At 39.0% G+C, this 24763-nt stretch overlaps 1 protein-coding gene across 1 annotated transcript in view; it reads right to left on the reverse strand.

Annotated features, from left to right (window-relative positions):
- Positions 1-24763, reverse strand: part of NEK10 (NIMA related kinase 10) — a 189868-nt gene that overhangs the window by 59835 nt on the left and 105270 nt on the right. Inside the window, exons 24-26 of the mRNA XM_006022187.2 lie at positions 11493-11622; positions 10182-10252; positions 8874-9087 (exon numbers count right to left, since the gene is read on the reverse strand). Coding sequence (XP_006022249.1) covers positions 8874-9087; positions 10182-10252; positions 11493-11622 — 415 coding nt within the window. The remainder of the gene's footprint in view (positions 1-8873; positions 9088-10181; positions 10253-11492; positions 11623-24763) is intronic.

Here is a 24763-nt window from a genome sequence, read left to right on the forward strand (position 1 = left end):
GGAATCAGGGGCTACTTTTAGCCCCCTGACCCCACCAGTGAACCTACATCCCCATCCCTCCCACTCCTCCTCCTACTGGGACTTACTTGCTCAGCTCTGGCAGCAGCGAACACTGATAAAAGTGACTGCATCCAGAGCGGCTTGTGGGGTGACTGCTGAAAGGGCTGGCTGGGAGGGGGAGCAAGGGGCCAGGGGGCAAAAAATAGCCCATACAGAGAGGGTGAAAAGAACAGCTCTGGGGCTGGGGCCAATGGCTGTGTTTTCCCAGCCCCAGGGATGAGCAGAGAAAATGGACAGAACTTCCATGTACCAGTTTGACAAAACTGAATGAGTCTGATACTACATAGATCCAGATTCTGCAATTTTTAGATAGGTTTGTGTACATGGAACTTCTGTACAGGTAGAGGTTTAGACTAATTGCTGGCCACTGAGACTTGGTCTGTAAGTGTAAGGTCAGCACTGGGACAAGTTAAGTTTAAATTGGGCAGCCATTTCTTACCTGATTTAACCTCCCCAAATGTCTGTGCTTAGGCCAGAAGTTCAGTGCACATGAACTACTTTCAAAATGGCCAAAATCAGTTTAAGATAAACCTGGATAGATATAGTATCAGACTTAACTGATTTAGGTTAAATCAGTTTATTGAACTTCTATGCCAGATCCCCTCCATTTTCAAGTTAACTCACAGTCCCCCGGCATCCCAGGATGCTTTGCACCTCCCCTGCAAGGCTGTCTGTTCCAGCCAAATTGAAAGATGAGCAAACCCCAACTTGCAGCCTGAACCACTGCAGACATGCAGCTGCATTTCTGGTATCAAAAGTAAATGTCTGTTCACTTGCTTATTGGTTCAATATACATAGCTTACACTAACCTGTGAAGATTGAGCCTCAGGCTTTTTGGCTGTCTGTATTTGGTTATTATGTCAAAAAATTACCATTTTAAGAAATACCTCAAAAAGCTTAAAGGACTGCTCCATTAATTTTGGAAACCCTGGGATCCATGTCAATGAAGGTGACAGGGGAGAAGAAACGTGCGTCCTTTAAGATTTATGTTAGCAAAGAAATATTCAAATACTGATAAGTCTATAAGCAGGATGGAGGATCCAATAAATGTATTCTGGCTGGAAACCCAGTGGGTGCATCTTACTTCCTACACAACACATGGCAGACAAGTCTAAGCCCTTGGGCAAAAACCTCTCTTATCAAGGAGCTTTTCCCAAATGGTTCTTCACTCTACAGTTCTCAAATCAACTTAACAGGTTTCCAATGCAGACTTTTTCTTTAAACTCTTTCCTCTGGGAAAGGTCAGAGGTCTTCCTGCTTCCTGGCTTTCTTACCAGAGATTAAAACTGGTCTTGGTATTTCCCCAACTTTTTGGATACTGAAGAAAGCAAGCTTTTATACACCAAGCATACTCCATTTGTGGCCCACAGTTTCTGTGGTTCCTAGGCTACGAGATCCAGAATCCCTCATTTTTGTGTCAATCATGTGGATTGAACACAAAATCATCTCAAAGATCCTCACCTTGTTGAGTGTTTTTCATTGTAAAACCTAAATCTTTTGATGCATTTCTTGAGAGCACCTTAAGTCTGTATTTAACCCCTACTTACTGTAATCCCATCCACCAGAGACAACAATTTTAGACCTGGGTATAGCACTTCACTCTACCTCTGAGAGATCTGGGAGAATCAAAATTGATAGGAAGGCTCTTTACTATGTCCTGTAGCCCCCAAAATCAGATGCAATATCCTGTCTGGCCTTATCTTTCTGATGGACCTTATTAAAAGATGGGAAAGTATGTTGAAAATTATTGTCTCAACTTGACTTAGAAGAAAAGCACCTGGCAAATAAAATTAGATCCCCGCCCTGTTTTGAACATAAGACTTTTTTAAGTTGATAAGCTAAATAAAGTCTATCCTATCTTTTTCTGTTTAAAAACTCTGTAATAAGTAACCCACACTCCTGCTTTCTGTGGAGTTAACCCATGGAGTCTAATTTCACTCCTTTTCCTCCATATAGTCATCACCTTTCCCACACTGGAATATCTGATGCGCGCAATATCTATGAGTGCTTATATGGCCTGCATCAGCACAGGATCTGAGCACTTCCAGAAGATAATGCTTTCAGGGAATGGATCTGTACATTATTATCTTTCTTTCAATTCCAAATTCTAGAAATACACCATTACAAAACATGTTATGTTGTTTTTCCTGGGGCTTATATAGACAGAAACCCCAATGGTTGAAAAATAAAAGAAAGATTTAATAATAAAAAAAGGTATTGCCCTTGGACTTGGATTTTTTTTTCTTTTAACCATATTTCAGCACAGAGTAAATCACTTTTTTCCCCTTACCCTAAAAAATGGAAGAAGAGTATAATTAATACTCTGGGGCCTACAACACTAATTCATTTGTAGTGCTACAGTGCCTCAGCAAAAAATAAGAGCACTAGAGGGGCACTCCACGGCATCCTGGCTGGAGTGCTACAGTGTTACTGTGAGAGGATTCAGCAGTATCCTCTCTAACCAGGTGACAATTGGGGGCTATTCCTTTGCTTTCCTGACCCCACATGATGCTGTCAACATGCCTTGATCACTGACAGCCTGCTATTCTCCTGTACCAGGGAAAGGGGCAGGTTGTCAGCGATCAGCTGTCATAAACAACCTACTTGCTGCCCACCGGAGTTGGGCGAGAGGGGATGAAGAGTGTTGTGGGTAACAAGGGACTATGTTTAACACTTGCTGCTCCAGACAGAAGAAAGCAGGTTGTTTTTCACAACGACTGCTACAGGACCAGGTCCTGGTCCTTGAACAGCAGCTGTCAAAGACAGCTCCCTCCTTCTACCTACAAGGAGAGTGGGAGTAAGGAGGCATTATTTCCTTGCTCCTGAGGACAGAAGGGAAGGGTCTGTCTTTGACAGCTGTTGTTGCTCCTGGCAGCAGCAACTGCCCTCTCTGCTAATGCCATTACTATGACAGTAAGCTGTCCAAGCTATCCTGATGGCAAAGGCACCCCTTGGCACAGGCAGTGGTACCAGTCTCTGCTGTGATGGTGGTAGCAACAGAGCCCCCAAAGGAGCAGCAGCTCTGTGACAGCCACTGCAGCAAGCAGCCACTCTCCCTCCTTTCCCTTTTGAGGGCTAGGGGATGCTGGGGGACCAAGAAACCCCCAGAAGTGCTGGATATAACTCTCTACATGCTACATGTAGTACTACAAAATGCTACATGCTATATATGGTGCTAAGAGAAGTTCTTGTTTGAAAAAGATCCACCATCTTTGTAACATCACAGACATACTGAACACATGCATACTAGGTTTTTGTAGTGCTATAAGGGTACATATAGTGCTACAAAAGTAATGTGTGTCCAAGATCTTAATTACAGAGTGGTAATGATACTAGTATAAAAACTATAGGAAAACACTTGAACAGGTTAATAAAGTGTTCGTGAATGAAATATATTAATTTATTTGCCCTTAATAGCTTGATCATATATTTTTGCAGCTAACAAATTAAAAAAAACCCAGGAAATGGTTGCTATATCACAGTCAAGAATTCTTAAAAATAATGCCAGCAAAAACAGTTTTCACAATTGATTTTTTTCCTCGCAAATACTGTAAAAGTATATTGAGAGATAAAAGCACACTACACGATATATAGGTAAGCAATCTTTCCTGGTTCCTTGCAGCGTATCAGAAATAGCTACCAATTGTTAAAATGCAGTTCAGATATGAAACACTTAAATGCCAAAATGGAGAAGTGTCAGGATGAGATCAATAAAGCAGAAGGTGGAAGAAGATAACAATGTATGGAGGGCAAGATTTTCAAGACATTATATGGCCCTTGTTCATTATAAAAGGCATCGGGATTGTGTGCATCAGTGTTTAAGCAAGCTGTCTCACATGAAAATGTGCTCCAAGAAATGCAAGTTTTACACATTCCGAACTAAGGGTTGGATTATACTTATTATGACATTAATAACCTGCTGTATTCTGAATGATTTGAAAACAAATACATTATTTGCTTCAAACAAGAAGGGTATTACTACACCACATCTCTGGCACTGTCAGGAGTACCTGCTCCCAAACACACCCAACCAATCTATTCCCACTTGCACATGCCAAACCCAGAAGCTGGTATATTCAGACTAAAAAGAGATGTTGCCAAATGAAGCAGATCAGCTGTGACCTGTGTAGAAGGTTGCTTGTTGTCGCATCCATTGATCTTGTGGGACAAGGGGCAACATGTTCCCTGTTTCCAGAGATGTGCCCTAGAGATACTGAGGGCACGTCTCTGGAAGCAGGGAAAACCAGAACTTTCCAATGTGGTATGGGTCCCCAGGGATGGGGCTACTAATCAAGTGACTAGCAGTCTCAGCTCTGGAGAACACCAGAATGGATTCAACACTCAAGTGTGGTCCTGGGGCTAGGGCTGTCAATCACTTGCGTATCAGCTGACTGCCGACCCTAGCCCTGGAACTGCAACAGAGCATCTCAGCTTCCTGCTTCCAGTTGCACCCCGGATATTGTCAGGGGCATGTCTCAGGGAGCAGAGAAAGCTGGGTAGGCAATCTAAGGGCTTGAGAGGTCTGATCCTGCGCAGAAATTTCTCAGGCATGCAGGACTTGGCCCCTCAAGCCCAGGGAGCGCCTGCCTGGGTGGCGAAATAGCACAGGTAGCTCCAGGCTGCCTGTGTTCTTCTACCATAAAGCAAATAGACATCTGCTGCAATGAAGTGGCACAAATTCTTACAAATTTTTGTCATGGCCACATTGTGGTATGGCAGACTCCTCTTTGTGACAAAAGGTAAATTCTGTTTCTATCCTTAAGCATCAGAGACAAAGGCTTTGAAAGTGGCTGCAGGAGACCCCTCCAGAGCAACTTCACTACTGCATATCTGGATTTGGTACAAATGAGTCAGGCATGTCTCCCAGAAAGCACTGGAAACATACTTTAACAAACTACCTTGTAGACATGGAATCTTTAAAAGATACTTTATAAAGCTGGTATATGACTGTTTGAAACTGTATTTAATTTAATTTCCCTCAGTGAGTAATGCTTATGCATGCTAATCTGAATGACCTGGTCAAATGAAAATACATCTAGGCACAAGCAAACAGGAAATAAAAAATGAATATTAAAGTAATCCAATTTTTAATTTGTGTTTCTTAGCTAACAAGATTTAAAAAACAAACAAACAACTGATTTGCTAATTACAGTTTTACCTTGTGATGTAAATGATGAAACTTTGAAGGAAGAAAAATTTTTCTACCTAGGGTCAGCTCTACAGCTGTGGCTGTGCAGTGCACAGCTCAATTTGAGGATGAAGAAGAATTCCATGGCAACAGTGGAATTAAAGTTATTTGTGCTCCCTTGAGCTTGCACTATCTTTGTGCCTGTCCCATTTTCCTATATAAAGAGGATATCCTAAGGGCTGCTTTTAATGATACCAACTGCCAATGGCTTCAGCAGAAGATAGAGAAACCAGGGATTGCTGGGGTCCAGTTGAGCCCAGGCTCAAGTTCCCTTTGCTGTCCGAAGGGAAAGCAAAATATGTGTGATCATAGGTCCCTGTCACTGCTGATTCTCTATGCTAAGGTAATATTTTCATAGCTGGTTGCATTAATTTAAGGACTATTTTGTGTTGGCGAGGAAGTACAAAAAGGTCCCAATGCATTTTAAGATTGGTGTTGTGGTTTCCAGGTTATTCTGAGATTTCTAAATCAATCTCAAAAGATTCTGATACTTGAGCACGTGAAGCTCGATATAAAGAAGTGCTTATTAAAATTACAAAATTAATACAGAAATAAATCAAGTTCAGCTCCCAATGAAATGAAACGTAGAATATAGTGGAACAGTGAGCACTAAAGTCACGTCAATACCACTCTCTATCAGGCACCCCCATGCTGGAACGTGCCACACCACTCTGCATATACTACTTCCTGAACCAGAAGCTGTGCAGCTGTTTTCTGTTCTGTTTCCAGGTGCAACACCAAGAAAATCCAGCTAAAATGCTCTTGGTGTAAGAAGTAACATGTACAAGAAAAGCCCAGTGTATTTCAGCTACCTGGCCCAGTAACTAAGAGATATATCCACACTCCAAAATGCACAAATCCAAATGTAGACATAGGAAAACAGTGACAGTAAACAAAGAATACACTGAAAAGTGGGAAATAAGTGACACCTTGCTAATCAGGATACCAGAAGGTAAAAAAGGATTAGTTAGCTGTATTATTTTTCACCTGGCTCTGTATGAAATGAGGGTCAAGATTAATACAAAGTAGGCATACATCCAAAGTGTACAGAATTCACTCACAGTGTTTATCATACTACAAGGCTGGAGATACCACCTAAACATTTCAGAGGCAACATTTTAGTAAAAATTTCAGTTTTGTCCTCAATTGGTGGTGGAATGTTGATCTTTTAAATTATATCTTATTAGAAAAATTACATCATATTTATATGTTGCAGGATGTGTGAATATATTTGTTTCCTAAGGACTTCTAAGCATTAAATCTAAATGGACAAATCTCTAGATCATATACAATATTAAACAGCAATGGACAGAGACCATGTAATTAAATATGTATTGCTTGAGTAACAAAACAAAAATATACCTGACTCATTTTAGACTTATTGAGTCAAATATAGTAAACATCAGTTAACTACCAGACTAAGGTCAAACCTGGGTGTCTGGAAGTCAAGCTCCTGTAGCTAACTCCCAAATTCTTTTAGTGATCTAAGTTTATAAAAGGAAAGGTGAAAATAGTAGAAAATGTTTCATTTGTCAGTATTTCAATACTTGGAAGTTAAGATTGGTTTGGACTGGGACTCAGGAGATGTGGGTTGCATTCTTTACTCTGTCACAGGCTACTGAGTGACCTTGGGCAAAGCTTTTTTTCCTTTCTCTGCTCTGATTTTTCCATCTACAAAATGGGGACAATGATATCGACTTCCTTCTAATAAAAGTACTTTAGCATCTACTAATGAGAAGTGTCACATAAGAGCCAGGTATTATTAGCATTATTATGTTACTATTGCTACAATTACTATTTATTATGATTATACTCAGGGTCCCACATATCACATAGCCCAAAAGTATCATGTTTTGTATCAGAAAATATTATGGGTGCATCTACATGTGCCCCCCGCAGTGCAGTTGTTACTGCGCTGTCATTTAGTAATTGCTGTAGGAAATACTAAATGACAGCACAGTAACAGCCGTTACTGGGCCGTCCCAGTGGCACACTGGCTTATTTTTAACAGCTACGTCACCATAGCAACACGCTATAGTGAGGTAGCTCATTGCTATGGCGACATAGCATCGGCATCAGTTTGTGCGCACTGACACTACTTTGCCATAGTGACAAGTTATATCACTGTAGCGCATCACTATGGTGACAGTGCCATGTGTAGACGTACCCTATATTCCAAAATTGGATTTATTTATTCCATTACCACTAAATACACTTTGTATCTCTATCTTGTCCTATCACCATATAGAAGCACATTCCAATGGAGTTGAGGATATGAATTAATGGAGAAGTTGCTGATTTCTTTACAAAGTTTATTAAACTCTAGGCAGTATGACTACAGCTTGCATGCCTCAGCCCCAGAACTGGCCTCCAGGCTGTCTAATTTATTGGCCTCCACTTCCATCTTGCTTTTTCTCTGCTCCTGGCTACACAATGGACTCCAGCTCTGATTCTAATGAATCCTTCCTGCCTAGCCCTATGGACCAGAGCAGAGAGTATGCCCCACCATCCAGATATAAATGTACAATCTGAAATAACTGGGGGCAAAAGGAAACTACATACAGGCCTTCCATTAGAGCAGGGAAACAGAAAATGAAAATATGGGAGAACTCTGAATAATCTGACCCAGTCTATTTCAATGGAAGCAATGGTTTAGAAAACTGAGGAAAAATAAGTTATGGGATTCCATGAAACTATGTACTGAGAAATGAGAAGGAAAGATTTTTTTAAAATGTACTTGTTGGGGGCTAGAAATGCTTGTCACTATTTTTCTAGGACACAGACAATCCTCAGTGGAAGATATAAGGACAAGCCCAAATAATAGAACATTTGAAGACTGCCTTCCTCAGAGAGCTGGGATTACTGAGCCGACCAGGACAGCTGTATACATTACCATAAACTGACTTTATTCTTGAGTTAATACACTTTTTTACTCTGAGCTTTTACGGTAGAAAACTTTTTGCTATAATTTTTTTCAGTAATTTCTTCAAGTATATATTTGAGCTTACTTAATTAAGTAAAACACTGCAATCCTTGACTAAGAGCTACAAGAGCTCACAAAACAGAGCCTCAAGCAAATGAAAGAACTGAAAGATGTTTCTACAGAACTATATCAGATAGCAAGACAAGCTTAGCAAATACATTATCAGCATCACTGCTCTTTATCTAGCAACCTGTAATTAAAAATTAAATTTGTGTAGGTGCCATTTTCTAGGTGCCATTGTTCATGAATCATGCACAGGATTATCCATTTGTTCCACTCTGACCAAGTGTGGATTGTGCTATTTGCCAGCCACTTACAAGACTGCATACATAATTAAATGTTAGGATATTCTATAAAATATGCAAGAGCCTTCATATTCTAGTCTGTTTCATTCCATTTTCAGTACAGAATGATGCTAGTGTTTAAGATATTATAGTTGTTACTGTATTTGTATGCTCCCAGAAAATGAATAAATAAAGTATAAAATAAATTCAAAAGCCTGTAAGAATTTTTAATCTATCTGATATAAAACGATGAACCCTTTAGTTTAAATTTAAATTAGGAACAATTATGCTTTATTAGTCCGAGATGTACAGGTAAAGGATAATATGATAGACAAAAAAAGCTCTAACATTTACTCACATGCGATAAGATGGCAAGCTGATGGTGACAAGCTACTGCATTTCTATTAGCTTCCATGAAGTATCTCTGAGTACGTCTCCTCTCACGCTCTAGCTTCTTCTCCAAGGTAAGATGGGAGGTGGATAAGCCATCTAAATACCTCATCATCACATCAGATATCACCGAACTGACCTCTACTATATCTGGACGAGTCTCTGCATCAGGGGTCAAGCACCTATGAAAAAATTCATAATCCAATGAAACACCCATGCACAGTAATGAATTTTTATCACTTATTCCCAGATATCTGTTTTATGCCACTAACAAATTGGTTTGTATTTATGAATGCTTATGCTGGGCAGCAAAAAGGATAAAACTGAAACCAGTTGGATGGTTCTTGTCTTTGCACATGCATGGGGCCTTTAAGCAAAATTCCACTTTGTCTATTATGCACTTAAGTAGCACTAAGTAGCACTTAACCGTAAACTTTTAGGGCTTGGCCAAATTCTATTCTGCCTTCCAGACAGGAAAGTAGTATTAGGTGCCACTTTGACAGATTTAACCCTATGCAACTAAACTTAACCATCTGCATGTGCTTAAAAGTGATCCAATAGAACTTGGTGGCCATGTAATTTCAAATCTACCTGTAAAAATGTATACATTCTATGCAAGTCTCTGAAATGTTCATTTGAAAAAGATCACGATTAGCAATAAGGTGGGGAAAGAGGGAAGGATCACTCATCTTTGGTCCGAAAGCCTAAAATTAGGGTACTTGCCCAGGAAGCAAATTACAGTGAATTTTTAGATAGCAGCTGAAGCACTATCTATGTCCCTAATCTTATCCTACAGTAAATTAAAATTAAATACAGTAACTTCAGATCTAAAAAGGTATTTAGGCACCACCATCCTATTCATGAGTTTCACTTACAGCTAAACTGTGCGGTTTCACTTACCCTTATATGGGATCAGAGCAGACACACTTACCATACTTCACTTGCTCCATACCATGTCCCCACCTCTTTTTAAAATTGCTGTGATTCATTTGTTTGATCATCACCTCCATGTAGAATAAGTGTTTCCAAAAGTCTAGGATAAACACGGTGACCACAATGCCACACGCTTGCAAGTCTCACCTATTGCATGTCTAGTATTAGCCATGAGAGCAGATCTCTATCTTTTTTAAATCTGAAGCCCTTTAAACATTCAGAGTTGAAAACTGAAGGTTGCTAATGTCAGGAAGTTGTCACATTGCCATCCTTATTAATGAAATTGAATCCAACAAAGAACCTTTCTGGCAAGATACAGAAATAAAACTACATGAGTAATTACCTTTTAATGGTAACTGACACTTTTTCAGAGTAGACTCCTTCAGGCACTGGTTCATACATAGCCCCTACTATCTGCAAAACAAATAGTCTAGAGTGAATAGAGGAAAATTATTCCATTATATGTAAGGAAATGTGTGTGATTAATGTTTTTCCTTGTAAAAACATGACAGGTATTACATCACTAGCACAAGTTCATAATGGAAGTTTGGGGCATATCTTCTAATGCAGAATGTCTGTTATCAGATGCTCAGACTAGTATATGTATAAAATAACTGTAGGAAAAGGAACTGCAGTATCATGGTGACATTTGCACTTGCAAAAAATGTTATCATCTCTGACAATGTGCTAGGGCAGGGGTATTACACTGTCCCAGCCCCATGGGCCAAATGAAGGGGTGTAGGGCTAGTCCACAGGCCAGATCGGGCCCAGAGACCACACCCATGCTAGTGGATGCCCTGGACCAGCCCCACACACTGCGATAGCTCCAGCTCTACTTGCTGCACGGAGTGTGCAGATATGGCTGGGGCATTCGCCGCATGAGACTCCTGCACCAGTCTAACCCTGCATGCTGGATCTGGTGTGTGGGGCTGCTCTATGGGCTCAGTCTGGACCAGCCCTGGATCCAGCACACAGGTCCCAGCTATAATGGGTGCTGCATGCAATGAATGCCCCAGACTGCCCTGTGCGCCACATGCAGCATGTGCCCTGGACTGGCCCTTCATGCTGCATGCAGCATGCATGCTGGGTCCAGCCCCATGCAGGGCAGACTAAACTGGCTCTGCATGCAACATGGAGTGCATAGGACCAGGGCCAGGGCCAGGGCCAGGGCCAGGGCCAGTCTATGCTGCATGCATTGGTAGGGCCTGTCCAAGACCCACAGACAACACAGCTGGTGGGATGATAGGACTCTGTGGGCTCAATCTGACCCAAAGACTTTATTGTTGACATCCCTCTTCTAAAGTAGATTGTGAGTAGTGCACAACCATAGAGCAAATCCAGACCGACTGAACTGTAAGAATGTTCAGAATCTTAAAGTCCTAGCACTGGATGAAATTAAAAATGCACTGCTAATTTAAATGGAACAACATAATATTGTTTAAAAAGTGCAACTGTTAGCAGCCCAGCAACCTACCTATTAAGTCTAAATGTCAACACAGCAATCCTGCTAGAAGATTCATTTCTACTCATTCACATTTCTATACAGCAAGGTAGCCTGTCTCTTACAATCTTTTACGTGAACTTTGGGGGAGTGAGGGACTCATAAGATGCATGCCAAGATAAATATGCAGACTGATCTAGCAAACCAGCATACTTTAGTTGCCAAAGAGAGCATGTTGGTGCTGTAAAAAGGAGGGTTCAGTGTTGCCATCTGATAAAGGATGCACCCTGCAGCCCAGACATCAGCCTTCTCTCCATATGGTTCACTCTTTACAACTTCAGGGCTATATGACAATAAATGCAAGTTAATACTCTCTAAAGGGTGAAAAGAAGATCAAGTAGAAAAAATACTAAAAGATTAGCATATAAACAAAGGACAGAAGCGGCACTCATTTACCATTTCTTACAAAACAAAGGATAGTGTCATTTTAAGTTCAAGTGCAGTATTCTTTTTGCATCAAATTGCATACGACAATATCAAGATATATCATAACTTTAGCTATTGATAATTGGCTACATTTCCACAAAACATTAAGAAACACACAGCATTACAGCTTGCTGATCAGTGCAAAACAAACCAAAATAAATAAATAAATATTTATATATATACATAAATATATATATATATATATATTTTTTTTTTTTTTAAAGAAATATAGTTGGACTAGCAAAATGGTTGCAGAAAGCAAATTCCAGGCCATGTATCAAAGTATACTGTATAGGGGAACAGAATTTTAAATTACGGAAGGACAAGCATTTACTCATTTCAGTAGTGCTGACCTGCTTATCCAGTCAGAGAAGACTCAAAATCATGAAATGTAATTTGACCAATTATAGTTGAACAACATAGGTCAAATTGTGAATATTCATATTAAAAAGCTCAAAAAGATATCTGTCAATAAATGGGCACAGCGAATATGTTTGGGAGGGAAATAATCTGCATGTTTTTAATTACAGTTCAAATAGGAATAGGCAAGAAATAAATTATTTGTAGCTAATTATTCACTCTGCTCTACAATGTATTTTGATAGCACATATAATTGCTTATAAATGGAAGCATTTATATCCCTCGCTGCCTGAGTACTGTATGAAATGCCATTTGCTATTTCAATAATATAGTTTTTCTATTCCTAATATTGCTTGCTTAAATATTTGTTCACTTGTCCCTTCATAGCAAGTCTTGATTTAATGGATTAAAACAGGCTATTGCATTCATATTTTCCTTGTAAGATACAGTTGCATTTCAGTTTAAATAGAGTAAGAAGTGAAAGAAATATGTTTAATCACTTTAACATACACGTTTTGCTTTATTCCAGCATTTGCATTACAAATAATAGTGACAACATTTATTATTTCAATATTAAGAATAACACAGGATGTGACTTTGCTATTCTATGATAAATCAATATCCCTTGCTTTATCTTATTTAGACTATAGTAATCTAGTTTTTCTGCTATTGCTGGATCCTCAATCAACAGGCTACAGCTGAAAAAAGTCTCTGCTAAAATCCTTATTTAAAGTAGATCGGGGTAGGCAACATTTTTGGACCAAAAAACACCTGCAAGCTTGGTTTGTAAGGTGTTGGTGTGTCAGGAGCAGATGGCAGGGGAGCTGTGAAGGGCCCAATCCTTGTTGTGGCAGTGCAGCCCTGGCCTCTTCCCTGCCGTCTGCCCCAAGGTGCTCATGCCAAGCAAAATGCCTTCGCGTGCCACACTCTGGCACCCATACTCCAGGGGTTGCCTACCCCTGGAGCAGATGGTAAAAGAACCTAATTTAACTGAGCTAAAACTGGCTGCTAATCAGATTCCAGGTGTTCCTCCTCTCCATTTAAAACAACCCTCTTGCTTTAATAGGGAAACAGTTTATGCCAGTTGAGGTATTCTGACACTTAGCTTTGTGTAGATACACGTCAAGTAACATCCATGGTACTTTCTTTTATTTAGCATCTTGTTGAAACTACCTGTACAGAGATGTCATGGATACTTCTACAGTTCCACTTCAAAAATCATCCTGAAAAGTCACTTGTTTTTCCCTTTATTTTCAACTTGCAGTTTAGAACCTGGAACTATCAACTGTGTGATGAAGCCACTGACATTTGTGGTAAAGTGCCTTGAGATGTTTTGGCACTAAATATGCAGTGCATGAGTTAAAGTTGTTGTTAGAGATCAAGATGAAGTAAATTGCTAGAAAAATGGCATGAATGAGAAAAAAACCCCAACAAGACAGGTTTTGAGAAGAAATGGGCAGGGGTGCCTTAAATATATCACTTCAAAGATAACAACAGTTATCCAAAAAGAAATAGCAAATTGTAGTTGAGGGCATGCAGCAGGGAAGTAAGAGTGCTTATTATTTTTCTGATGAAATTGATCAGAAAAGGTACAAAATTGTGGGTGAGGATTAGATGGCCACTTTCTTTCAGTTTTGGTGATGGCATGTATAAGCACAGGGAGAACACACTGTATTAGCGAATAATACTGATTTCTTTTATAGGTGGTTTTTAGTTATGCTTCATTCAGTGGATATAGACAAGTTAATACATAGAATCATCATTCTGAGCAGAGGAAAATGATGATTCTGCATATTAACTTGGCTACATCCATACACATGAAGATGGCAACACAGTAACTGGATTGTGAGCTCCCTGAAGGCAAAGGTCCTGGCATACCCTAGGGGATGATACGTCTTCTGGCAGTAATAAAAAAAATAAAAAAATCAAACCTTTGGGGTTGTGGATGAAGGCTGAAAATATGAATATGTGACTTCTAAAGATTCCAAATATTCAAAGGACAAGTAAGTAAATAAAAGTATTATTTTTAAATTTACTTTTGGGCCATATTGAGCCAAATTAAAGTGGCAATGCGTCTTTAAATTACTAGGCCTTCATAACAAGTAACATAAATTGGGATTTCTATGCATATACGCAACAGGTATACACATCATATTATCCTTTGTTGATGCTGACTAACCAGTTATATACTACAATGGTTTTTGAGGCTCTGACAAGGAGAGGCAGTGTATTCATGTTAAACAAGGATCTTTCTGTTAATCTGTTGAGCTAATAGTCCACTTAACAATGGAACACAAAACCTTTTTTATTTAAGCTTATGTTTCAAATCTGGCCCAGTGCAGTCCTGCAGTGATTGAAATTGTTGCAACTGTGAAATTTAGTAGTCTGAGCCTATTCTCAGTAAGTGAGTCCAAATTACAACATTTCTACAAATAGTTCTTACAACCTTACTAGTAGTCTTGGCAAGAAGCGAATTATTAAAAGTGCATGGAAGGTAATCTGTCCTCCACTTGGGATTCTGTGTCACATTACATCTTAGATTTGAATGCTGACAGTTATGAGCACTTCTCTATCATGTATTACAGCTGTGTCTATTCATAGTGACACTTACTGCTTGAAGACAAAAATCAGCTCTCACCACCACCTTTTAATCCCATTAGGAATGCAGGAACAAATACAGATAAGTCAGTGAAATAGATTCTAGTCTTTCTTGCAAATGTAATCAAACTTAGTAAATAAGTTCAAAGCAGTCATCTGTACCTAACTCCATCAGCACCAATGAATTGTAAGGAGTAAGATGAAGGGAGTTACAAGGATTTAAATTGTGTATGATTCGGCCTGAATAACATCTGTTACTGATGATACAGATAAAAGGGAAGAACCTTGCTTCACACACAGAGAACATGGTGAGTCAGGGGGTTTGCCATTTAGAAGAGAAGAGTTTTATACCAGGAATTTGAAGATCACTGAGAGGACACTGAACCACACAACACATACAGAATTTGTAATGGTTTCATTTTAAAAATAAAGTGGCCTCATTCAATTAGGTGGCAACTTGAAGTTAATGAATTCATTTTGCCTTTTAGTCCCTGTATAAAGGTTTCTTGTTCAAAATGATAACTAATCTGGTCTTTCCCCACCCCACTCCCCCGCCTTTTAACTATAAGACCAACTGGCAGTAGAGTACAACCTTGAATTCTTCTTACAGAATAATTTTGCCTACCAATATCTAGAAGTGGTTGAAAAAAATCACTGATATTCACACCATCAGAATACAACCTATTTTAAATAAACATTTCCTTATACTTGGAGAACACTGGAATTATTAAAGTAACATTATTCATTTACGTAAGGTAATTATAAAGCTGTTTATAAAGATTGTGGCATGTACCTCAAATGTTACATTTACTTGATATTTGCCTTCATGGCTTTTTCACTGAGTTATGAACCTGAGAAAATGAAGCAGTAAAATTCAACAAACTTAAGTCATACTTGACCATCTGTTAGCTGGCAATGTGGGTGGTGTTCAGCATTTGCTGACTGGTAAAACAATTTTATAGTTGAATTGTATCATCTGGGTAGACAATGTTAAGGGTTGCCAAGCAGAGAAGGTATCTAGTTTTGTTCCTGTATAGTACTGCCCACAAACAGATTCTCACCCGGGTGGTGGGAGTAAATACAGTCTGTCTACAATTGTGAACAAACCTTCACTGTCTGGTCAACTTCAGAAAAAATGGGTAATAATAGCAGGTCTTGGGGCATATTCAGTAAGAATTCTACAATGTAAGTCCTAGCAACCAGTGAAAAAAAATGATCTAAGGACGTGATAATGGTGGGATTTAATTTTGTTTTATTTTTAAAGGTAGGAGTTTTTGTATCCTTTTTAGTTCTTGGATTTAGATTAAGTGATCAGGGCTGGCTGAAATGAGTTAGTTGTACTGATTAAATTTCTAGCAGACAGATGTCTACATCATAAAAAACATTCAGAGTAAAAATGAAATATAAAGGGACAGACACTCTGAAAACTGATAAGTAATTTCATTTTCATTGCTCCAAGGGCTGAACATTCAAGTAGGAAGCAGCAGTGCAGTTGTTGTGGATAGTTCTGTGGTTATTAAATCAGACACATGGTATTTCTACATTTATTTTTTGTAAAAAGCCACTGTAAATAATCACTGCATTTTCCTGTAAGATGACAAATCACAGTTTAATACCAAACCATGTATTATGGCTGAAAAACCTACTTCTTCAGCACTGTGTTAACTATAAGTAGTATCTTTCACTAAGCACATTTCAGGAGCAAAACCTAGACAAAATTCTTGTTAAAGAAGTCCACAATATCTTTGAACAGGCTGTACTCTACAGTTTCTCAGAAAGCTTTGACTCTTGTCCATCATATGTAAGTATCACATTTTTATTTAATAACAAATATTCTTTTATGCCAACAAGCTTAAAATGATGTTGATTTTAATCAATGAATCTTTTCTTTTGAACTAGTTTTGTAAAATTAAAGAGCTATTTCTTTAATGTAGAAGATGATACATTCCATCTTACTCATCATATTTTTATTAGGGTGTTCAGATTTATGACAACTAGAATAGCTCAACTGAATTTATAGTTAATCAGTGACAAAGCAAAGTTGATCTCATTTGAAAGCCTACTCATGACAATATTTATGACACTTATAAAACTGCACTGATTTACTGATTCATCTCCACATGGCCTTTGAGACCTTTTGCACCTGAGTTTCATTTGTGATTTTGTTCAGTTAATGATGTTTTATTACAGCATTTATTTAAGATTAATTTCAACTGGGATTTGGAGACAGACTGTCCAAAATCAAATTCTGATTAGCTGGATGATAGAATAATACCTGTGCCAAATCCCTTTTATGAAATATGGGTATCATCCCAAGATTAGCTCACATACATATTAGGTATCAGCAAATGGATTCTGCAGGAGGAGGAAAAGGTCATGAATTCTACTATTTCTTGAATGCTACAGGGGAATGTTCAGTGTTACAACTTAAAGCCTAGAAGTGACATCCGCCCAATCAGACACCCTCATATAGGTTTGCATTGCAAAAGGGTCCTGCTAGTCAGTCAGTATTGTAGGCAACCTTCAACCAGTGCTGTGTGCTCCTTCCTCTAGGAGTTTCATTCACCAATCTAAGTGTTTCTATCTCCATTGGGAGAACTTGCTGATGCGTGGTGTCACAGCATGAACAGGAATATCTTTAAATGGGGACAGTACTTCACTGACTCTCAGTTACTGACCAATGAATCTCTTAAATTTGCAAAGCTAGACTCCTTTCTCTTGAGATATGTTTTGTTTGTTTGTGAACTAGACAGGCATTTTTTTTAAACTGCAGAATAAAAGAGAAAAGTGGTTGCTTCCTGGTGTACGTGTTCAGAGTTAACAATTCTGAGATCTTTCATGTTTATTCCACAAGAGTGGCCAATTTTAAGTGAATGCAGTTTGACACAGTGAGCTTGCTGTAGAAAATAAATTACACAAAGAATACTTGAAATGGATGGTGAGGACTGCTTGAGGGAGTCTGGAAATCAATGACAGATTCAAGCTTCACAGGCTGTGTGTGTCAGAGTGCTGTACCTCACACTTAAGGGTGTTCTATTCTTTCTAATAAATAGTTAAGAATAATCTTGTGTCCTATAAAGACTGGACAGTATTGTAGGTTGACTCAGAATTACATCTCAACATAGCAAAATATGAACTCTTTGGGAAGAACACTGAGTTTGTAGCTGGCACAAGACCTGATGGGGGAAGGATACAAGGATAACTTTACACCATCTTTGAACTTCTTGCCTAGGGATGCCCAACCGTCCAACAGCTCATACTATAGACCGTAGGGCTGTGCAAAGCTTCGGTCTCTGATTTGATTCAGTGGAGATTCAGCCCGATTTGGTGGCCGAATCTCCGAATCTGTATACAATGAGGAGTCCCTTTAATCTCTCCGAATCAGATCGGAACCCCCCAAATCAGTTCAGAGGGATTTTACAGTTTGGACATAGACACAGCTTTGTATGTTTTTTCTACATACCTCAAGGTGTCAGGCAGCTCATGAACGCTGAGATGGTGGGATGGATGAAGTGTCCCACAGGAGTGCAGGGGGGTCCCCAGCACGCTCGGCGGTGGACCCGGAAGTGGACCAGAAGCACTTTTGGTCCACTGCGGAGCATGCTGGGGACCCCCCTCCCCCCCCCGGCTTGGCAACTGGTGTCTCCTGGATCTGGGGGGGCACTCAGGGTCCTCCCATGGCTGGAGGGGAAGTGCAAAGGGGGTCTACTTTTGGGTCCACTTTCAGGTCCACCGTTGAGCACACGGGGGGGCCCACACTCCTGTGGGACGCTCCATCCACCCCACCATCTCAGCATTCACAAGCCACACCTGGTACCTCAAGGTATGTAGAAAAAAATTTTTAAGCCGTCTCTATGGCTGAATCGCTGATTCTCCAAATCAGAATCGAATCTTCAGATTCAGATTTGGCTGAATTGAATCGGGACAGTGATCCAAATCGATGAATCAAATTGCTGTCCCCTGAATCAGGTCGAATCTGAATCCAATATGGCCCGCTTTGCACACCCCTAATAGACAGCACTTTGCCCCAAGATCTGATTGCTCACAAATTCTGTTATATACCAAGTTAAACTCAAGGTATTGGTTCTTACATCAAAACCTTCTACATAGGCCTGGTCCAAAGTACTGAACATCCTCCCTCATTCTGCAAGATCATGATCTCCCAAAACAGCTGACAGAGATGTAACTGGGTGGTTTTGACAGAGATGTAACTGGGTGCTTGAGTGCCTGCATGTGGCAGCATCAGTGACTGCATTGCCAGTGGTGACAGCTGGGCCAGTGGCACAGCTGCTGCTATTTTTCTGCCTCACCCCCTTTGTTCTGCTACTGAGCTGTGACCCCCGTTTGATAAGAACAATACAGTTTTTGCCCTCAAGCCTCAGCTTTGTGTGTTGATGATGATGCTTTCTCAACAACTGGCCTACATACTAGAACTTGTTTAGTGAAAAAATCAAGGTGACCATCAACATCAGTTTTTCCTCAAAACAAATTTGCAAATACTGTATTCACTATTTAGATTTAATCCTTCAACAACAAATGACAAAGTAATCAACTAAATAATAATAAAACACTACACCCAAGCTATAGTGCCTAGAGAGAAAAAGTCCACAATTTGTAATTTGGCTAATCATTCAAGATGAATTTACCTCAAACAAATGGCTCACAAAGTACTATGTGCCACAATGATTCCATGAAAGCTCTCTAAAAAAGGGCATTAGTGAAATGTAAATATCGCATGGGCCTGACTGCTGGTTTCCTACACAAGGGTAAGTTTCTGACTCCCCCTTCATTTCTGCTATAAAAGATTTTAAAAACTCTAAAACTGGAAACTGTTCAGATTTGTTCCAGTACTCTGGAAACCTATAGACTGGATAGGTCAAATGAAAAATAAAGAACAATATCCAGCAATCAAAATAAAAGAAAACATGGATTTTTTAAAATGTTACAGGTTTTATTTTACTTTGTCTGGTGCATGTGTCCAGCTGTGAACCACTGTTTGCTATGTTGATGTCCGCTGTACCCAGTTCATTACGTGCCATATATTTTCACAGCACATCCCAGAATATAATACACACCTTGTTTTTGAACGACAGAATGAAGAAAAAAGATTTTTTCAGAGTTATGCTGCATGGAGCATGACAGAGCATAATTGTCAGCTACTTCTCCTTTTACTGCTTATCTAAAGCTAAAAACCTAGCTGGCTCCTGAAGACTGGTCTCTATGGCTAGATCTGTGATTTTGGAAAAGCTAAAGAGTTTACAAGGCTGCAAAATAGGAGGATAGAGACCAGGAGCAGCTGGAAAATTTGCCCTAAAGCTTTGCATGATTAGCAGAACATCAAGATAATTAAAAATGAGATGATCATTAACATCTCTGGAGTAAAGAACAATGAACCATTAAGTTAATTGGCTCCCTTAGCTGCCTGATAGTAATGCCAAAATTGCTACTCTGTGGAATAAGAATCAAAGCAGGGTGCTTCAATCCCAGGCAGAAAATCAGCTTCCCTACTTAAGACAGACAGCCCAGTTTTGATGGGCTGATTTTGGGGGAATGATGTATATTGTGTGTGAGAAAATATGGTATGCATTTGAGTATTTGTTTTTGACTTAGCAGTACCTAGGCACTCTAAAGAGATGGTGGGGGACAATTTTGCTTCCTCATTTAAGAAAGCATGTTGGAGACAAAGGGGCAATGTTTTCAATCTCAAATCAACAGAAAGAGTTCATTCATTCATTAGGCATCACTCTTTTTATGCAGATACAAACCTAAACCACAAAGCCTAGTTTTGAGCACAAACATTCCCAGAGTTTGAGGGAATCCTAAATCTTGTTCCAAATTGGGCCCCATCTCTAATTTTATATGAACCAGATTGTCCATTTCTACTCTACTCTGATGATAAAAACCTACACTTTACTAAATCGCTGCAAGATACTTCTTGAGAGGATGGAAAGCAGGATTAAGAGAATCATAGCTAATTTACATTTGGGGTCTTCATTAGAATCCCAGAAGGAAAAAAATGCAAGAAGACGAGGGAAAAAAATGCATCTTCTTCCTGCCAGCACCACCCCCAGGAGAAAAAAGAAAAATAGGAAAGCAGTTGCCACTTGTCACAATTTTTCTTGATATAGTTGGCTGCAAGCTACAAATACCCGTGCAGTATTACAGCTTCATAATTACAACTAAAAGCAATGAAAGAGAAGGAATAGGAGTCACAAAATTGACAGTTTGAATAAAGAGGTTCTGTGAATATTGCTGACAGGCTTTTGCATTTCTCACCTTCAAAAAGAATACATCACAAGCCTTATGGGGATACTCTGTCTACCCCTAAGTGATGACTAGAATAGGATTTTCAATCACTAGTAAGAAATTTTGCCCTTCACAGCTTTTTGTTTGAAATGTATTGCCAAGAAATTCAATACTTAAATTTATTTCAAACTCTTCTCATTTGATTGAATTCATTTTCTTCCTCAAATAATTCCATTTTATTTTTCTTATTTTCCTAGTATTATATTGTTTCAAATATATAATTTCATTTATCTTTAGTAAAATGGATAGATGTACACACACCCTTACCTAGTTTTAAAACAGACCACTTAAAGATACTCTGCCACTTGAGAACCTATAAAAAATTAATAACCTCACTTCCACAAGATTTTATATATGTGGGGGAGAGTACTTTTATTACCCCTAGTTTGTAATTTTACAGTGTAATAAATCCTTCTGCCAGCAGGTGGGGAATGAAATTCTAAAACAGTAAAGTCAGCTGAGAAAGGTAGCTCCTGTGTTTATCACAGTTTCTATCAAACCTCTAGAGGATATAATCTCTGCATTTTCATTTTCTTCTCCAAACATTCTCTTCCCAGAAAGCTTCTTTCCACATTTAACTCTGTCTCTGGACAGCAACAATTAAAATATGAGGTCAAATTTTAGCAGGCCTCAAACCCCTGTGGCTGCAGGTCACATTTAAGATCATTTGGCAACTCTTCCCCTCACACATTTGAGGAAAACTTATCTCTTACACAAAATATACACTTTTACATTAAGTAAATATGGGGGAAAAAACTCAACATTTTGTTCAAAGTTAAAAGGTTAAAGGATTTCTTGACTTTTCATGATTGGTGCTAAAATAGTCTCCCTTTATAGATCTACCACTGCTAGTCTACTTCATTACAATTCATAGCTACACAGCCACCACTCAGCAAAAAATTAGAGAAAGCAGGATCCCTGTCTTATGCCATTTTACATATGCGCTATTTCCCTCACAATCATAGGTTTTATGTTAGAATTTCCTTTTATTGTTTTTGTTTTATTGTTATTGTTGTTTGTATTTTGTTGTTAACTTTTGCATAATATAATTGTGGGAATAAATAAGCAGAAATCAAGTTAAACCTTTACATCTCATTTTTATTTTGTTTGATTTAGCAAATAATAAAAAAGTAATATTAAATTGTTCCTGCACACGCTCATAAATAACTAATTGATATTATATGCTAGCATTTAGAAATGCCAAAAAACATCAACTTTTGAAAATAAAGCATGGTTTCAAGGTAGTAATTAGAAAGTGTCCCAATGACTGTGAAAGCACCTTAATAATTCATTTTAATTATTTCATAATATATATGTCAACATCACTGTTTTTAAAACAAATCACTGTTATTACTGTTTATTTTTGTCACACTGCTTCTGTTGCTCCCCACAATTTTTTTTTCAAAGAATAGTTGTAAGTGACATTTTCTATTTAGGCCACATGTACAGACAAAGAAACAAGTTGAAGCATGTAGTAATCTTTCTAATCATAGGTGCTGAGTACATGGGGGCCAAGGACTCTGCCCCCCCTCGGGAAGAGAGTTGTTACCTGAAATTCATAAAACTTTCCGCATGTCTATCATCTTAGGGCCCCCCACCCCAGCAAAAATAAAAATCAATGCATATGCTTCTAATCCTCAATTGAAGGAGACATCCTTGTAGGGTTATTTCTGCCAGCAAAATTTATAGAAGACATTGGGCTGCTCCTTGTTCTACTGAAAGACCAAATGCCTTCCAGTGGCCCCAGGCTAGGGGGAAGCAAAAAGTTGGATCATCTTTACTCCACCTCCTCAGCATGCATTAATTATAAAATCATTAATACTGGAGAACCTACCCCAGTATATTTATCAGAAAAAAAAATGTTATCAATGGTTTAGGCTTAATCTATTAAGAAAAAAAGTACTGCTCATCAGCTGAGACAAATAGGAGAGGTTTCAACTGTTGCTCCAATGCTAAATGTTCTCCTCTTTTACAATAATGTCAAACAAGAGAATCTGCATTAGTATGTGGGAACTACAGACACCTGTTATACATTTCTGTACACATCATGAGAGACCACAAAATAAGCAAGTGCTGAGAGACAACCAGCCAATCACCCAAAGTTTGAGAACTGGGCACAACAAACAAAAGATTAAACTCTTAATTTAAAAACTCTTTAGTATTTGTAGTATTGCCTTTAAAAAAGGGGAAAGAAAGAAAATCTTTTCAGTTGATTCAGAAAATATAATGTTATAGAACATAAAGGACAAATGTCAATGAAGATGGATAAAAGAAAAACAAATAACTCGTTTCTTTTTATACAAAAGAAGACATTAGATTATAAAAAGCTACTGAAACCACAAGGTTATATTTAAGGAAAGGAAAAATGTATTTTATTTAGAAAATAACAAAGAAAATACTAAAATTAGATTGGGAAACACATTATGTTAGTTTCCCTTATCAAGCCATTTAAGAAACCATAAAATACTTTATATGAAGAGATGAACGGTAATTCTAATGACAATTAGAATGTCAGCCACTTTTACACAGATGCCAGTTCCACTGAAAGAAATAACTTAAAATTTTACTCTTATTTTTCACAATATTCACTGAATGGAGTTTCCCCAAGACAAAGTTAGGGGGGTCACCATGTGGCATTCATGCGTATTCTCCCAAATTAGGTTTGCCATTTTGGTCTTTGGTCACTAACTGTAGCTAGTGTGCAGCTGTGTTCAGTTTTATTGTTCTCCTATCTGTATATGTTATAGTATTTGAAATAAATGTAATTTTGATGCATCTTTGTATGTCAGCTAAGGTCATGTTAATAAGGTGATGATTAACATGCACCACCCATGACTGTTCACAGAAGAGTCAATGGATGAGAAATAGCATTATGCATTGATCCACCATGCAAATCTGCTAAGAGGTAGCCTGGGTCTGTCCAGACTATGAAACATTTACATTTGAAAAGAAGCCTAACCCCTAGCTGATCAAACTATCATTCAGGAGGGACAGCATACCAGGTTAGCAAATTTGCATGTCTGAAAGGGATGCAAGAAGTACTGGTAAATCTGCACCTAGGGAGGGAGATAAGGAAGTTACTGGTATAATATGAGCCCTCTAGAAATGAAGGGGTGACATATTTTAATACCTAGACCAGCAAATGTATGTAAGCCTGCCTAGACAGCAAGGCCAGATCTTCATTTGACTTAGCTATAAGACAGGAGCTGAATCCCTCAGCCAAGCAGGCTGGGTAAAACAGGTAAACTAACAAGGGAATGCAAGAGGCCCTGACAGGCAGGTTCAGAGCCAGACCCTTGCATTTAGACCGGGGGTGGGCAAAATGTGGCCCACCAGACCATTCTGGCCCGCAGGGCCCCTAAAAAATTTCAAAAAATAATATTTATCTGCCCCTGGCTGCCTGTCATGAGGCCCTCGATGGCTTGCCAAAACTCAGTAAGTGGCCCTCCACCCAAAATAATTGCCTGTCCCTGATTTAGACCCTTGAAGCAGGCTAAGGACTGTATCTTTGGATTCAAGCATGGTGACCATAATTACTTTAGGGAAATCCAGGATGTAGGGGGAAGGGTGCCAGGACACATGCACACAACCACCGAGGCAGTGTGTGGCACCCCAGTCCCAGTGACAAAGCAACCGTGCTCCCCAGTGCATCCTGACAGCTGCTCTGGCCCAGCCCGCTGCCACACAAACACACACACACACACACACCCCTCCCCCAGGAGCAGGGCCAGATA

The sequence above is a fragment of the Alligator sinensis genome, unplaced genomic scaffold, assembly GCF_000455745.1.
Source record: "Alligator sinensis unplaced genomic scaffold, ASM45574v1 scaffold181_1, whole genome shotgun sequence".
NCBI lineage: Eukaryota > Metazoa > Chordata > Crocodylia > Alligatoridae > Alligator > Alligator sinensis.